General features: G+C 36.6%; 1 protein-coding gene across 1 annotated transcript in view; it reads right to left on the bottom strand.

The window, feature by feature from the left end:
• The window catches only part of LOC115770756 (cadherin-87A), a 31,739-nt gene extending 23,829 nt beyond the window's left edge, over positions 1-7,910 (bottom strand). Inside the window, exon 1 of the mRNA XM_030716168.1 lies at positions 7,879-7,910. Within this exon, the coding sequence (XP_030572028.1) occupies positions 7,879-7,894 (16 nt within the window). The 5' untranslated portion in view covers positions 7,895-7,910. The remainder of the gene's footprint in view (positions 1-7,878) is intronic.
• Between the last annotated feature and the right edge of the window lie 9,819 nt (positions 7,911-17,729).

Below are 17,729 nucleotides of genomic sequence, written 5' to 3'. Positions count from 1 at the left end.
ATACATTTGTGCTATTTATACGCTGATTCCAATGATAATGGAAAAAAGGTTATTATGGCTTTGTGCAAATGTATGTAACAGACAGAACGAGGCATCTCCATATTCTTGGTCAGTACGAATAGTCGACACAATCGAGCCGTGGCCGTCTGTCCGGCCAAATGTATATCAGAACTTAAGAACTTGTGTATTTTAACGCAGGTGCTACTAGTGGCTAGGCAAAACGGGTTTTAAATTATTGATAACTTGCCCCGTCTACACTCAATCGATTAAAATCGATTTCGAAACTCAGTTTTGTGAGTATATCTCTTGGGTTTTAAGAGTTATATCCACCAAATTTGATATGTAGGTTATCACATTGTTTACCCACATCAAGTAAATTTAATTTCTCATCATCGAATAAATAGAAATTCCAATTGGAACCACAAAACATTTTTTGCGAATATTCAAATATTTTATGGCACGAAATACTTATTATACTATTTTTGCTGAAATACTTATTATACTATTTAGTCCTGCAAAATAAAATAAATGCAAATTCCAATGGGAAACACAAAACAAATTTTAGCCCCCATTTTAAGGACGTTGTCGTTTTGCAAATATGTGAATATTCTATGTGACAATAATATTTACTATTGTTTCTAATTGAAAGGTTCAAATATATTATTTTTTCAAAGGCGAATATACTCAAATGTAAAATATATATATTTCATTTTGAAGCACCATATTAGCTGTTTACTTAATCTTATTTAAAGCCTTATTTTTATAATTTTGTTTAAGGATGAAGACTCCGCCGTTTTAAAGGGCAAAAACTGCTGCCATTAAGAGGATTCCACCAAATCGCGAGGCTCGCACATGTGAATTGAGCTTAAATTTTATTTGTTGTGCAAATTCTATTCAAATTACGACGGATTTGGTGGCATTCAACATATGGTCGTATGGGACTGACTGGGAAAACAGGCAACAGGGCGGAGCCAATGCCATCGGATTAAAACTGCTTATTCTGGGATTTAGTTATAAATGCACGATGGCACAGGCCATTCCGGCCAGGCGCAGCAGATGTAATCATGTACAAAAAAAACATTTTTGAATTGAAATTTAATGCAAATGTAGGGGTTTGTTTATAAAAAATGTGTAGCATACTTGGGGGCGCCATGAAAAGTGGGCATATTGCGCAAAGGCGTGGTATTAGCATTAAATTTCTGATTTTTTAGACCTTGTAACTGCTTTTGTTTCAATTTCATTTAATTTACACATAAAACGTGGGCGCAACTCATCCTATTAGCTGGGTGGGGTTAACATTGGGGTTGGTGGTTGGTCTTCTGGTTCTGGTAAGCCTTTAAGCATTTTTGTTGTGCTTTATTGGAAGTTGACACAAAAAACAAATTCGCAAATAATGACACATGCGTTGCTTGCAAAAAATCGGTTACAATATTGAAATATTTTATGAAGGGCGAAGCACTATTGATATAGCCGCACTAAAAAATTCCCTCTGGGCTATACAGTCCCGCACCACAAGCCACACCCTTTTCACATAGTGGGGCTGTCGTCGACTGATGCGTGTATTGCGTCTTTTTTTTTTGTTTTTTTTTTTTTTATTTTCAAGGGGCGTTGCGACGCCGTCAACTTCCTTTTTCCTGTCGTGGTCGATATTCTTTTTGTTGCAGTTGTCGATTACTCCACAAAGAAAGTCAAATATCTGTGGCTGTGTCTATGTGTGTTTGTGTGTGAACAACCAATATATACCATAAAATATAATTATTTCATTTGGGCCTTTATAGTTTTTTTTAAATAAAACTAAATGAAAATCTTATTTAAGATATCTGAGTGGACGATGCAATACATGATAGAGAATTTGAAAAAATTAGTTTGCCTTTGGCCAAAACGGAATGCCAAAAAACCAGAGGCAGTGCCCACCCACCAAAGATAATATTTCTGGCTCGCTAAAAACGCATTGATCGACCTGTGCGTTCTGGGTTGTACGGTTATTGAAAAAAAATATAGATATGTATATATAGAGAAAATCAACCGTAGCGATGTTGCGCACTAAGCGGGATACGGCTTGGCACTGATCGAGGCTTTGCGTTCGGCTAACACTTTTAACAATCGTACTAACGCTGAGCATAACAAAATGGACGGTTTGAAGACTCTGTTTATTTAATGCATAGTGCTAGAATTGCGTGTATTTTAGACGAGCATGGCCGCTAAGGTCATTTTAAAGTAATGATAATTACACCCTAATCTAGGGATTTAGTCAAAATAGTCATACAAAACATTGATTAAAACAATTAATGTGACTTATTAATGGAAAAAGACATTAATCTTAAAGCAAACAAAACAAATCCGCTGTTAATACAAACATCCACTTTGAATCATTGTTTTTCCTCATTGACGTCGCGTTGAAGAGAACATATCCAACCTCAAGTTATCCGCTAGCTTTACTTATCTTATGTACTTATCAATGTGAAAACCCGGCTTTTATAAACACGTTTTCTTTGTGAAATATTATAAAAAAAAAAAGTTTACATTTCGAGATATAAAATGTAATATAAAAAATTTTAATTTACAATTTAATTTAATAATTTGTTGCCAAGTAATTTATAACTTTTAAGTTTAAAGAGGTCAATACACCCTATTGCTGCCGTTGATGAGACGATATTTATTGAGAACACTCGGCGCCTAAAGCGTCTTTAAAGTCAACTTAGTCTGTCATTTTCTTAAACGACTGGCCAACAAAGGCATCCGTCTGAACCAGAAGTTGCTAGCTTGAGTGCTAAAGCTCTTTTTTATAGACAATTGCATTTGGAGCCTTAACCCGTCAGGCATTCAAATATTGATTTATTGAGTTGCTCATATGAACAATTATGTGTCCCGGTGTCCCTCTGGCATTCGCTGCTACTGCAGTCTTTACATGTGGCCACAAAGTTCACCCTGAAGTCGGGATGCGACGATTGACAGAAGACACATAAGCTACTGCACTGGCATGTTTTAAATTACTTTAGGTCAACCTCAAGTTCTTTGCCACTTTAACATAGTAAACTTTAAGTTTAATATCTTTTATGGATACTTAAGAAAATGTGTGTGTGTGGGTGTGCGACTAGCTATAGCTGTAAGGAAGCTTTAGGAGCTCTTTAGAAGCTCAGAGCGTTGAACTTGACAGTGGTGCGTCTTGGATGAAGAAGCCCACAACTGCAGCAGAAAAGTAGTTGTGGGGCTCGTATAATAAACTGTAAGCTAGCAGCAAAAAGCCAAAAGCTTAGAAGATATTTAAATATATTATGGTTCACTGAGCTTGATTTTTAGGATGCTGTTCATAGTTGTATTAGATCATACTGCGTGTTTGAATAGTGTAACAACATGAAGAAATGCAATGGTGTTCTTTTAACTATCTTATTTAATGTTTGACTAACCTAGTTTACTGAAATAAATTGACTTAATAAACATAATATATAGATTATTACGAGCACCCAATTAAGCACCCCAATTTAGTGAGTACAGACGTTTAAAACATAACCTAACCTATTTAATATATAAAGTTATAATCCAAATTTTTACTTTGTATTTTATCTAGTTGCATATAAAAATACAATCTAAAATTTTTAAATTCTCTAGTCAATACCAAGCTAACTTAAAACAGCATTTTCATGGAGCAGTTCTCACTTATTTCATTCAAACAGTATTATTCACACCAAGACAATCCCAAGTGAAGCTGGTTGCGTTATGCAATTCAAAGCTACCTCAGGGCATTTAGACCAAGCTACCCACCCACAATATGGCATTTCCCGATTCCAGGCACAGCCGTACCAAACAAAACCGAAGCGAGCCCAGTAATCGCCCTTCGGAGCATATATCATCTGTGCTTTATTACACACTCTTTGGCTGCCTAGAATTTCACACAATAGGTGTGATGCTGGCCGTAGTTGCCTGCAGGTTGGCCATAAAATTGGCACAAGGAGTGCGACTACAAATTGTCAAAGATGAGTAAAAAAAAACTGGATTTGTTTTATTGTCGCACAAGTGCACAGAAGAACTTTAATTTGAAACCACTAAGATGGGAATTTTATTTTATGCGGTATGGCGCACTTAAAGGATTTCAACTGATTGCATATATGGAGGTAGGGAATACTACAATAGCGTACACTCTCAAGGTAGTTAAGCAGGCTGTAAATGCCAAAGAGAAACAATTGACAGCTTTTAATGAGCGGCAAACACAAATAACGAGCACAGCAGCAAGCAGAAAGCAAATTGAAATTGCAAAGTGGGCGCGTATTCGACTTTTATTGCATTGCCCAGGACATTCAGGATAATGCCAGGCAAAAGCTGCTAGCTTACTCACAGAAATTGATGGGCCACAGACTACTCCGCTTAATGGCAGAATGTAAACGAATGCGAAATTTCGCAGCAGAAGCTAACACTTTTAATGGCAATCGTAAGTCCAGCCGGGTTACAGTGTGCAGTGTGCAGTGAGTACTAGAATTTTTAATTAATATTAGAAATAGTGCCTGGCATTATGTGAAGCGAGTAGTTAAACTTTGTTCAAGTCACTAATTCGACTTAAATGAATTAATTGATACTTAGGTTAATTTATACAAATTGGTTTTTTAATCGTTAAATTTTTAAAACTAAGCACGCTTACAAAAGGCAAACTAATTGCATTATACCGCTGAATTTAAAATAAATAATAGCCAGACGCGTTGTGCTTAAAAGAAACCATATCGAGCAACAATGAGAGTTAAAGGAAATTTAAAATATATTATATATATTAATAGATTTATTCTCCAAACACAAATCACATTGAAACGTGGTTATTTGCATGAAATAAGGCAAACAGAACACGTGGTAAATATTACGTCTGTACATATTCTGCCTCAATATGGGTGTACCCATTTAATACCAAAAAATTAGAAAATTAGATTGAATGTTAAATATCACATTTTCAATTCTTTGCTTCCAACCTTCTGTTGGCACAATATTGATATCTATTGAATTTGCAAAGTACATATTTGGATCTTTTAAAGTAACATTGCTATTTTTGTACCTTTTCAAATCTTTTTCAAATTTAAATGATTTTTCATGCACATTACCATACTCTTGCATTGAAAATTATTACGTTTCTATAAGCCATTCTATGAATAGGGAACAAACTGATAAGGGAAGTACACAAACTGTTGGCAACCTTTTTTGTGTTTCTCCCCAAAGTTAAACTCAATTGCAATTTTTTTTCCGAAGTTGTGCGTCGAATTGTGCGAAAACTGCAGCAAGCTGACAAAAGTGCATAATTCCATAAAAGGCACACAAATTGAAACACAAACAGAACAGCCCTTAGCCCCCGGCTGCATCCGCTTTTCCCTTCTGTAATATGGCCCGGATTGGGGCACAATGCAGCAGTGACTGCAAATTTGCGAAGTGAAAAGTTTTTCGGGCGTCGAGAGTTTCTATTAAAAATATTGTCAACTCAATACAAGGCAGCACAACAGAAGTAGGAGCAGGCAGGCTGCCAGGCTGGCAGGCATGAGTTGATTGTCGTAAACAAAGTTTTCATAAAGAATTTTTGCAATGCCACCAAAAACTGCCAACTGACAAATTGGCATCCTTGAAGGAAACAGAAACTGCTGCTCCCGCTGCTGCTTTTGTGGTTTCTCTGCTTTTTTTGTTGTTGTTGTTATTGCTGGTATTTGCTGCAAAATGAAAATCGCAGTATATTTCAAGAAGGCATAAAAAATAAATTGACAATTTTGCTGCACGTTTTTGCCAGTCCCCAAACACGCACACACACACACACGCGCACATACGGGTATGCTTGTGTACATATATAAACCACAGCCAGAGATACTACTCATACTTCGTATTCAGTACTCAAAGCTCTTATGCTCAGTTTGCTTTCTGCAATTTGAGGAATGCAACGCGGTGGTTTCTCCTCGGCTTACTCTTGGGTTACCAGCAACGATGAATTCTGTGGTAAGTCCCATGCCAGAGCCAAGGTGTTAGGCTGCTGGGCTCGTTCGTTTCGTTCTCATTCTGGTTTTGGTTTTGCCGTTGAGCCACAAATTAAAACGTGGCCAAATTTTCACCAAATTTATTGTTTGTCGCGGCTTGGCAGAAGGACAACAACAAGGATCAAGGCTCAGAGGCAAATAAGTTAAATGGCTTTTATGGCCGAATTCTAAACGACAGAAGAAAATAAAACAATCCATAGAGGAAGGGAGATATTCCTGTCGAATACTGCGTACGCTTTTGCCTGACCTCATAGCTCGATTTATTCAAAAGTATTTATTTTTTGTAAATTAAAAATAAATTTATTCAAAAATAAATTTACAAAGGTCTTATATTGGTTTATTTTTATGTACCGATTTTTTATCCTTATATATATAAATATAGAAATATATATATTAACAAACTATAATTAGTCTTTTAAGTAATAAAGTCGTCGCTCATTTGCTAAGCAATAATTAAATAAATATAATTGCGCAATTCATACGTTTTTTTTTTTTTGTATCTTAAGTTACCAAGTAGATATTATTTATTATATAAGCTTATACAGCATACAATAAGTAGAAGCAAATTTCGATTTTATAGGAAAACTGCTATTTATCTACTATTTGTCAATTACGACTATTACACTTTTACTAAACAAATCTAATTTCTTATTAACTTTGTTTGACAAATATGATTTAAATTCTTAATTTAAATGTGTATTCGCTTATTCGTTAGATATACTTAGGCATCTTTAAAGGGCAATTTTGCATAACTTTCTAAAGTAGTTCTTTTAACTTCTTTTAATTTGTCGTTGTTTCCTTCTCATCTAGCGCAAACATTGAAAATTTTAAAGGGAGTTTTGGAAATTTTCGCAGAAAAGAGTGGAAAGAAGAAACAAATGTCCAAGGATAATGCGCTGCATTGTCGACAACAATAAAAAGGATAATGCGACAAGTTGAAAACGAGCTAAGACGACCGAATGACCGCCATTTTTGTGCGAACCAGAAAAGTTCACGCCGTACAAAAAAAAATTGCAAAAAGTTGGGCGCATTTAATGAGTTTATTGAACCAATTGCACAAGTTGCGAGCTACGTCATTTACCAGCTTTCAGTAAAGTTGGCAACCATTTTCTGGCATTGTCCAGCGCCCACTGGCATGTTCTGTTTATATATATATACATATATATATTTGTTGCTGCAAAACGCTCGCGGGTACCGGCGTTGCACTCACAAGTGGAAAGATGCGACGGTGACTCTTGGCAGCGGGACAACAGGAAATATTCTTATCTTCCGGCAAAAAGAAGAAAATTTTATTTACGACAAAGGATTTTGTGATTTCCCCTAATAGTTAATTCAGCCTTTGCTTCAGTTTCAGTTCCAGATTCACAGTAATTCTTTCTTTGGCTTGGACTGTCTTAGCCGTTTTCCTTGAGCCAACGCTGTTGCCAGGGAATGGCAACAAAATTGCGGCACACAGAAGTCATTTAAGGAGAATTTATGGGATTTTAACTGACATTTAAACAGTTGCACAGCCCGAGCCAGAACCAGAGACGAGGACGCCAACTAGTCGGCCAAGATTAGCGACGACTATGCAACAAAATGTTATGGACAGCCCTGGATAATGTAAGCATCTTGGAGAAAAATAAATTGCAATTTTATTTGCAAAATGCAAAAATGTTTGCACTAACTGCAGAGTTAACGGCCAGTTTAGTTGGCTAGTTGCAAAAAAGCAACTTAAAACTGCTACGTAATTGGCTGAATCAATCCTTAGATATTTAAGTACACCAGTTTAAGATCTTCATTTATCGTTAAAGAAACAGCTTTACAAAACTATTTATAGCTTCTAAAAATTTCAAAGCATGTTACACAACTCAGTTCAATTTAAAAATAAGTCCCATTTACATACCTTTTGAGCTCGTCATGTTTACAGTTAAATACAATTTCTGAAAGCAAAGAAAATATTTTTTTTTATTTAATATAACTCATACAAGCAAAGTTATGTTAAGATTTTAAAATCAGCTTTATTTTCCTAATAATTTCATGTACTATGGTAGAGAAAATATTAGGCATTATTTGTTCCCTCAATCAAACCTTTGCCTGGCGATTGCAACTATCAAACGCTGTAGGACGAATTTTGTGTAAACATATATGGAGAATCTCTCGAAATTCGATGTAAACAGTATTATAGGAGCTACAAATATCTCTATAAAAAAAAGAATAAATAATATTTTCCAACATTTCAAATATTGCAAACATTTTTTGGTTAACTAAAATTGTAACCTAGGTCATTATCCACATCGTTTCATATATTATCTTTTAAAATTTTCCACACATTGCTTTTAGCTTATAATAATTTAAAATTTTTAAATATTTATCTTGATAAAGAAATAAATCAACTGAAAATCTGAGACTTTACGGAAATCTGACTAACTAACTAACGGAGCCGACATGCCAAACACGACCAACAAGTCAAGTCTGCATTTTGAGGCTGTCAACAAGAGGGCAAGGGCAGGGTTCGCAACTACTAGGGCAACAAGAACTCAACTGGGTACCCAATTACAGCAACCTCGGTAGGTTGGCATGTCTTCAACCTGCACCAAACCGGGACATGCTACAAGCCCTGTTCCGATAGCCAATTTCTGCAACTTTCTGCAGTAGGTTATAACTTTTTCCACTTCACTTGTGTGCGCCTCGATACAAACTGCCTAGTGCAATGCTGTATCGGATGTGCTGCTTTTAGCATATTTTCATAATTTTCTAAAGCTTGTCTGAAGTTCATTTAAGCAAACTCAGCAAACGGCAACACACAATTTGGTTCTGAAGTGTGTTCATCTTATCTTTTTTTTTTGCCATGCTTGCCATTTTACATCGATAGCTTCCAACTTTTTGCAAACTGCACTTGTGAGTTCTTCGTGTGTACTATTTAGATGTTGTTGTTGCTGCAGCAACAGTAATCGAAAAGTTAATTCTCCGAAAAACAAGGTAATTAGTGTAGCAGTGCCCATAAAAAGCAAACGAATGTGCAAAAATAACGAGAAAAGTTTGAAAAGTGCACAGCGAAGAGCGAGGAAAAGGCAACAGCAACGCCAAAGAGCAACAAGAAAATTGTGTGGCATTGTTGCTTGCAGCACGTTTTAATAAATGGCCACGCCAGGAGAGCTTCACAACAAGAACACTAAAAACAGAAACGACAATCGGCGAACGACAATGCCACAGGTTGAAAGAACTAGCAACCGAAACAGCAAAAAAAAGAAAAAAATAATAAAAAGCAGAATATACTCGAAACGACGTGCCGAATATGCAGGGTTGCCAAGTAACTGCAGAAGGGCTAAGTGCTGATGTTGCCAAGTGTTTTAGTTAAATATGTATCAAGACTTAATTATGCACTTGGGTGTATTTAATTGTTATAAATGTGGACTTTTGTTTACTAGAAAATAGTTTCTTAATGGTCTTGGCTATTTATTAAAACATTAAAAATAAATGCGCTACTCACACTTAAGCTCACTTTCGTGTTGTTTTTTTTTTTTAACTTATTTAATAATTTAAACTGCTTAACCTTTGAATTGCTTTTGTTGTGAATTTGACAACATTTCAATTGTAATTTGAACGCTCTCTGAAAAGAGACGTTTTAAATTTGTAAAATGTAGAATTAATAAATAATGTAGCTGTCAATGCAATGCATGCAACTCATTTTCATTCAGCATTTTTGACATTGGCAAACCTGCACCACACAATGCACGATAGAAAACAAACGCATGCTAAATGCTTCTAACGTTCGCACGAACCTTGAATTAATTAATAAGCTAAACTTTTAGGCGCTCAATTGGCGTAAACAACTTTGCCGACTATCATTTGTTACGCCAGAAACTTCAGATCTCTTACACCATGGCTGGCGGTAAATAAAACGCCCTACATATGTTTATGTACATGTGCCAAACAAACCCTTTTCGCCCTCTTTCTCGAGTTCTCTCTTCCGCTATGATTTGCTTGCGCCTAATGACAGCATAAAGTTTTTGCCACCACATCAATCAAAAGTTTTTCATCAACGTCATCAGAGTTATCAACAATGCCCGCAGGCGGCTAAACTACAACAGCAGCAACTAGGAATATCGCAACGCCTCGCTTTCGCCACGAGCGACATACACATTCTGGTCATGTTGATAAACAACAACAACAACAACGACGACATTCAGAACAACAGCAAGGCAGCTGTAGCAGCAAAATCAAATGTGTAGTTAAGCGTGTGCACGCCTCGTATACGTAATGTGACGTTGTCCAGAGCCAAGCGACACATAATCAACATCAGAAGCGCTCTGAACTTCAGCTAAATGTCTGCATAATTTATGCTCAGCAATAACAATAACAACAATAGAGCTGACCATGTGCCCGTAAGACAAACAAATATGTTTGCACCTTCCACACCAAAGAAAAATGGCAGCACAAAGCCTCAAAACAACAACGACAACAAAAACAACAATAGCCTCCACCGACCAAATTGCGGTTCGCAGCCATCTAAATAACTTAAATGAAATGCTTGAGATGCCTAAAGTGCCGCAAACATTTTTTTAAGCTGCAGACCCTGCGTATACGTAATATTGATAAAACAGGCGCACTTCATCTTCATCATCGGGTCACATAATCAGCTTCATCATCAATGGAGTAGGCGCCATTACCACACCTTAGACAAAAATATACATTTATATATTTAAGAAAGTGGGGAGCCATGACTCAGCAGAGAACAGCAACCATCTTACCGGACGACATCTTCATCTTTGAAATGCGTTTAATTATGTCAAAGCTGCATAGTGGAACCTTTTTTGCCAAGTCCGTTCACTGGCCCCAGGACAGTGACACACAGACAGTTGACATCTCCTAACGAGATACGGAATGTGATTGAGAATAAGATGGAAAGAACGATGATGGAAGTGCAGGGGGCAGGGGGAGGAATGATCCAACCTGCGTGCTTATATACCTAACATACATACATATGTACCTTTTGCCATCGCATTTTACATTTGTTTCATTTTTGCGATGCTTCATATTTAGCTTGACAGAGCAGCTTTTGTGCATAATCGTAATACTTGCTAGCCGGGCTTTAACTACCACCCCGCTCTGCACGCTTCCATCACCAGTCCGGATACGTGCGCCCACCCATGACGACACAGACTTTGACAGCGTTATTTGAATGAGAGCTCCAACGAAGGGCATAAGCTAGCAATTACCAAAGTGTTTTACCCTAAAGCTGCAACCGTAGCCGTTGCTTTTGCTGTTGTAGTTGCTGCTGGACGGGACCTCGACTTGCGCTAAATGAATGTCAAACAATATTTATTTGGAATGTCCGATGTACTTGTATACAAATCTACTTTTTAACTGTGTCGTTAAGCAGAGAGCAAAATATATCTTCAAATGCGCATTTAAAAGGCAAATAGAGTTTGCTCTTCTTGTTGCCGTCAATTCAATTAGTAACTGTGTGAAATGTTATTTTATTATTTTTTTGTATAAAATTACTTTGAGAAAATTATGTTTAAGATTACATGTTAGCTTTATGAATACCCTATTCTTGTTTTGAACCCCAATCAGCTAATGTCTCCAAATCAGATATGCGAATTTAATGATGCACCTCACAGCATCCATTGCCCTACTTTAGGCGTGCAAAAAAAAATATAAAAGAGAAACTATTTCCGTCGTTACAAGCGCACTGACCTCGCAATCGTTTTTATATAGGTTGTATTGATGTTCCCAAGTAGCTTTCAAGATCCAAAAACCCAAATTGTGTAATTGCTGCTTGGCGCTGTCTATTTAACAGAGAGAAATGGGCAGGAAAACGAAAACAATATCTAGAAGATATTATGCAGTCAGTTCTGAAATATACGGTACACATATGACATCCTATCATATAGTTAAACTCGTATGATATGTTGTTTTTAACTTTAAGACAAAAGAAATTAGAGCATATGGGTAATAACTCTAGAAAAGAGTACTCGTTGAAGGCCTGAAACGTTTAAGCCTTTGTAATATTGCAGCCAGCACAGGAGATTGACATTCATATACATCGACTTCACATGTGAATGGTAAAACAAAGCTTTGGAAACGTTTACCAACTAAAGCAAACTTACTGTATGTAATACGCAACTTTCTGTTTTCAATTTTACAAGTTATGCATAATATAGAAACAAATATACATAAGGTTGAACGGTTGTGGTACTCGACTTCCTTATTAATTTTTTTTACTAACAAACTCATACTATTTTTTCAAATCATAACAAATTAAAAAAAAAATGTTTTTTTATTTTTAATCCAGATTCACAAGAACTTGCATTAGTTTGATATACAACGATTTACGCATGGATGCGTGGATGATTTTATGGATGCAGGGTATACAAACAACAGACAGACACCGACTAACTGAATTAGGCTATTCAGGCACAAAGCACAAGCCGTACCCAGCTTATAGCATTTCAGATTTAATTTCATCATAGTAGAGAAGTCAAGAGCAGAGGTCGACCATCGAACGATGTACATATGAGTGAATAGCTCCAACTACTTAGCCCCCTTGACCAGCGAGAGCATGTCAGCACCCATGTGTGAGCCACGTATGTGAAAGTCATGCACATTCAACACATGTAGAACGGAATCCTAATGGCATTTGCTATCTTTCCATCAACCTGTCCCTTTGTTGGTCCTTGGCTACGTCAAAGGGTTTGCGACACGGTAGGTTCATTGCTTTTTCAGTTAGTTAACCGTACTCGACACGTTTCGCTTGGCTGGGTCAATATGCGAGTTGTTGCCGTCTGTTCAGCGCTTTAGCCTGTAATTAAACATTTTTTCCCCTCCCCTGGAATTTGTGTGGACAAGGTTGAAGGCGAAGAATTCCATCTGCGTTCATCTCTGGCGCTCCACCTGCCTCTGTTTCTAACTGTTGCCCTGTTAGCTGAAAATTAATGAGTGTCGTCCGTTGCCTGGAGCCAGTTCATTCACTCAGCCAGCTTTGCTCTTACCGTATAAGCTCCAATTAGTCCTAACGCTAGTTTGCAAACCCAGTTTTGTGGCTCACCGCCTAAACGCAAATTCGAATTTAATTGGCAACTCTAAGCTACCTACTTATTGATGAGTTAAGGCCGTTCAAGTATCTACTTCTGTTGTCGCTGTTTTCCCAGCTATTCAAAAAGCTATCTATTCTTTCTGCATAAAATAAGTAAACAAAAAAATGTTTGCAATTTTCTGGAAATCAAAAATGTTGTGCCTTTTAAAATTACAGGTGAAACAAAAGCTGTAAATAATAAAAAATTTAAAAATTTTTTGTTTAAATTCTCAAATTCCAGTTTGGCGTTGTTTTTACCGAGAATTTCGCAGCTCATCTGCAGTGGAAATGCAATATTGGTTTGGTTTATTTTTGTTATTTTTTTTTGTTGCTTGGCATTTTTTTGGTCCAATAAGCCATAAAGTGAAAATTGCATTTCCAAGTTTAGCACTCTGGTCTCGGGCGTGTAATACATAAAATTCATAAATACTATTTGACGAGCACATATCCCAGGCAGGGTACAGCATCAGCGGCAGATGATGGTCCATCACTTGCATTTCTGTTGGCACTTTGAAAAATCGTTATTGGATTTTTGAAACACAATGAATTTATACACCACACGTTATCAGGTCCTTTTTGTGAAACAGAATACAGAGACAAGACATCAACGTCAACGTCACTTTTCGTGTCTGTTACACACAGCATAAAAAGAGTGTGTGATGTTTTGAATATTTTTGTTAAACTCTCAAAGCTGACAACAAATACTAGCATGCCCTTTGGCCAGTTGTTTTGTGCGGCTCAGCTCCCTCTCCCGACTCTCTCCAATTGAACCTAAATCGAATGCAAATAATTATTCAGAATAATTCCGAACGCTCGTTGCTTTAGGAATATCATGAAAGCCTAATGACTGTCCACTAATTAACGTATTACGTATACGGCCTGTACATGTTGGCTGCTCGAATCCCCTCCCCCCAACCCTCAGGCAGTACATCCGTTGGAACGAACACATAACTCGATGTACGATATTCTTTGTGTAGATGTATAGAAGTTTTAAATAATTATTGCTTGGCTGCAGTCCATTGAAATTGAATTGTGGAATCAGACCTTTGTAGTCAAGTATCGCTGCGTCTGTCGAAATTGAATTTTGGTCTGTTCAATTTATTAGAAAATTGCTTCAAACGCCAAAACAGTGTTCTGTACAAGAACGTAGAGATTATTAAATTATGGCTGGACACAAACAATGAGAATTTAATTATGGCAGATTTCAGAACATGGACATGAATTCGTTGATACCAAATACTTTCACACTATTTAAAATTGTATTATTTTGCAAGTTTTGTAAAATATTTATCAATTTGAAATTGAGTTTATGAAGCGAAATTGCGAATAATAATTACTCAATGAAATTTTATAAGCTACGGACCGTGAATAATATTGTAATACTCCGTATTTCGTTTATTGCCCAGGTTTTTTTTTATGTATTTTAACAAAGCAAGCAACAAAGAAGCTTATTAAAGCATAATTTGCAGGAAATTTATTTGATATTGCAAGTTTTATCTAAATATAATAAAACTCAAAAATGTTCACCGAAGCAATGTAATTTTTGTATTATTTTAGTTAATATAGTTATTGATTAATAGTGAAAAAACTTCATAAATTAATTTAAATTGTTTTTAAATAAAATCAATCAATTAAAGTATTGATTTTAATTTTGGAACTAAGCCAAAACCTATTATTTATCTAATAAATTAATCTTTTAAAATTAAAGCACTAAATTCAAGATGCGTAACCCAACTCAAAGAACGTATAGACTTATTGAACCCTATTCTGTAGCTCATTAGATAACAATTTATATAAACGAAATGCTTTTTGAGAAAAAAATATTATGTCAGTAAAAATCCATATGGAATTGACGCGCATTTTTATTATTGAACAAAAGATTTATGCACAATACCAATATGCATTTGACAGCGTCCAACAGGACCAACTGAAGTATGACACTTTTGTGCAGCCCAAAACGACTATGTTTATATAAAAATCCCAGTACTTCACTCCATATGCCAAACAGAAAACGACAAACTAATTCAATATCTGACGTTTGTACACTTTTATCACTCGACGGCTAACCAACTCCCACAATTCCCGAACTCTTTGCAAGCCTAAACAAAAACTCCATTCGTGTGAATTGCATTTTCATTTGTATAGAATTTTCATTGCCAGTCCGAGTGTTACTCTTAGCTCCTGGCTTTCACACATGTCCCGCCGCCAGGCAAACGTGAAAAAGGCGCGGGGCATGGAGAATGGGACCATGCCTCGTGTTGCACTGACAGTTTTTTGGCAAAATGCCAGATGGCCATGGACAGCACTGCCACTGCCACTGCCACTGCCCCTGCTTTTGGCAATGGAGTGCATACTCTCTCCAGCCCATCGAGGAATGCGTGTGGAAAATTTAGCACGTTTTACGTTCCATGACGACAAATAAAAAATTGAAGTAAATTTGGCAACTGCCTGGCTGCAGTCGTTAGGATACCGGATCTATGGCGTCAGCATTTGGTGTCGTCGAGGTTTAAAAATAAAATTTAAAAAACGGCGAAGAAAAGAACACCGAACCAAATGCACCAATGCGACAATGTAGTTAAGTAGACAGACAGAGACAGAGAGCGGGGTGACTCAAACTGATAGACAGCCAGACCATCAGACGCCAGACGACAAACAGAGCTATAAAAAAGGTGTTAAGCTCTTTAACTCGTTCTTTATCGTTTACTATAGTATTCCGATCCATTGCTAAATTGGGAAGCATGCATTTATTATTGACTAGAAGTGACAACTAACCATGAGTTTATTAAAATAAAACATTAATATTATTTTTGTAAATAGGTGGCATAGATTGAAAGTTCCATTAATGGTATTTATCAACAAAAATCATCATAAAATACGAAAGTGAAAAGAAAAAGAATAGAAGAAAAATAACAATAATTTAAAGGCGCCTACATACATACACCACGGCGACCTTCTTCCCCTTCTATGTAAATATGCCTATATTTCAAAATCATGTAAGTTACATAATTGTAACAATATCTGCTTCAATCATTCATTCGCTTGGTACAGATCAGAAGGTACTCATCAATTCCAGCGCCAAATACAATAAATTGAATAATAAACACATATCTTAATAATAAAAAAAAATATATTATTGCTTATTTTAAAATAAGGTAATTATTCTTATTTTTATTGTTTTAGTATGATTATAAACGCAGTTAAAACTTTTGCTTTTTACCTTCATTGCTTAAAAATTTAATGTTCTGTGTGACTTTAAAGACATTTGCGAGAACGTGACGTATACGCAATGTGGAAATGCAGCTAAGCGAAATTTGTGAGAAGCTGCGAAGCAGCAAACTAACCGCGACTGGTTTGATCTGCCCGGTCTGGGCGCTGTGAGTGCCAGAAACGAGCTCTAGGTAATATTTATAATGGCAGCCGCGTCGACCAACACCCTTATTAATATGCAGAGCAGTCGGGCAGGTGTCTTTGCTGCCGTTTTATGCCACAATTTGAGCCACGTGTCGCCTCTGTTGCTGCTGGTACTGCTGCTGGCAAGGCTTTAATAATTAGGCCATAATCGTTGGCACAGATTTTTGCAGCTGCAACTTGAAATTAACAATATTTAGGCACAATTTTGGCAGACGCATAAATCAATGTTAGCCTAGTTCGAGCTGACTTGGGCTGAGTTATTGGCCGCAAAGTAGAAAAGGCGAGCACCAGCTTGTTAAAGGCACACAACAAACAGCTGGCAGCCCTGAAATATTGTATCCTGGCAAGCAACTACGGTATCCTCCGCAGGTAAGCAATTTTATTGACGTGCAACAAACACACACACTCACACACATTCTTACACACACGTTACCCACATGAACTGCTCATCAGCAGCTTGTTAGCTGCTCGTTGTCATTGGTTCAAGGGAGCGTCCGTCAATGCATAGAATGCCAACAATAGACACAGCTACTATCAAGTAAAAACAACAGCAACATTGGAGCTAAGTCCCACTCCCATTCTCCGGTCCTGCATCCACTTGACCACAGCCGACACCACCCAACAGGACATTGCACAGATAAGAACTTGGTTACATTGTACACATGCAGGCAACATGTTCCTGTTCCCAGGTCAAGTAGTAGAGACTTAAATTAAGAGCCAAACATGCAGTCCATACATCTAACTGATTGACGGACCATGTACATCCACTCTTTCGAATTCACGCAGTCTTTGTCATGCTGTCATTTACTTGATACAATGATCCTATATGCAATTTCATTCCAATTACTAACATAATTCATCACTTCAACAACCAGTTTTGTCAATCCAAATTATTAAAGCATAATTTGCAGGAAATTTATTTGATATTGTAAGTTTTATCTAAATAGAATAAAACTCAAAAATGTTCACCAAAGCAATGTAATTTTTGCAAAATGAAGAATTCTGTGCAGTATGTTGGACTTTTGACTTTTCAATGAATAATGGATGCTTTCTTTTGCAACTTGAAAATGTTGCTTTTAATTGTTTTGCATCTTTAAACATAGCTAACAGTTCATCTATCTCTTTCATATTTTACAGCAACTTGTAAAATAAATAGCTATACACTAATTTTGATGTGTACGTATTGAGTTGGCGTTTCCGCAATTGCAATCAATTTCCTGTACAAAATGTGCTGCTTGTCAACTGAGGCTATTTTTGACCGGAAT

Source organism: Drosophila novamexicana, unplaced genomic scaffold, assembly GCF_003285875.2.
Source record: "Drosophila novamexicana strain 15010-1031.04,08,12 unplaced genomic scaffold, DnovRS2.1 tig00004560-arrow-pilon, whole genome shotgun sequence".
Classification (NCBI taxonomy): Eukaryota; Metazoa; Arthropoda; class Insecta; order Diptera; family Drosophilidae; genus Drosophila; species Drosophila novamexicana.
This window is presented reverse-complemented; position numbering and strand designations above follow the sequence as displayed.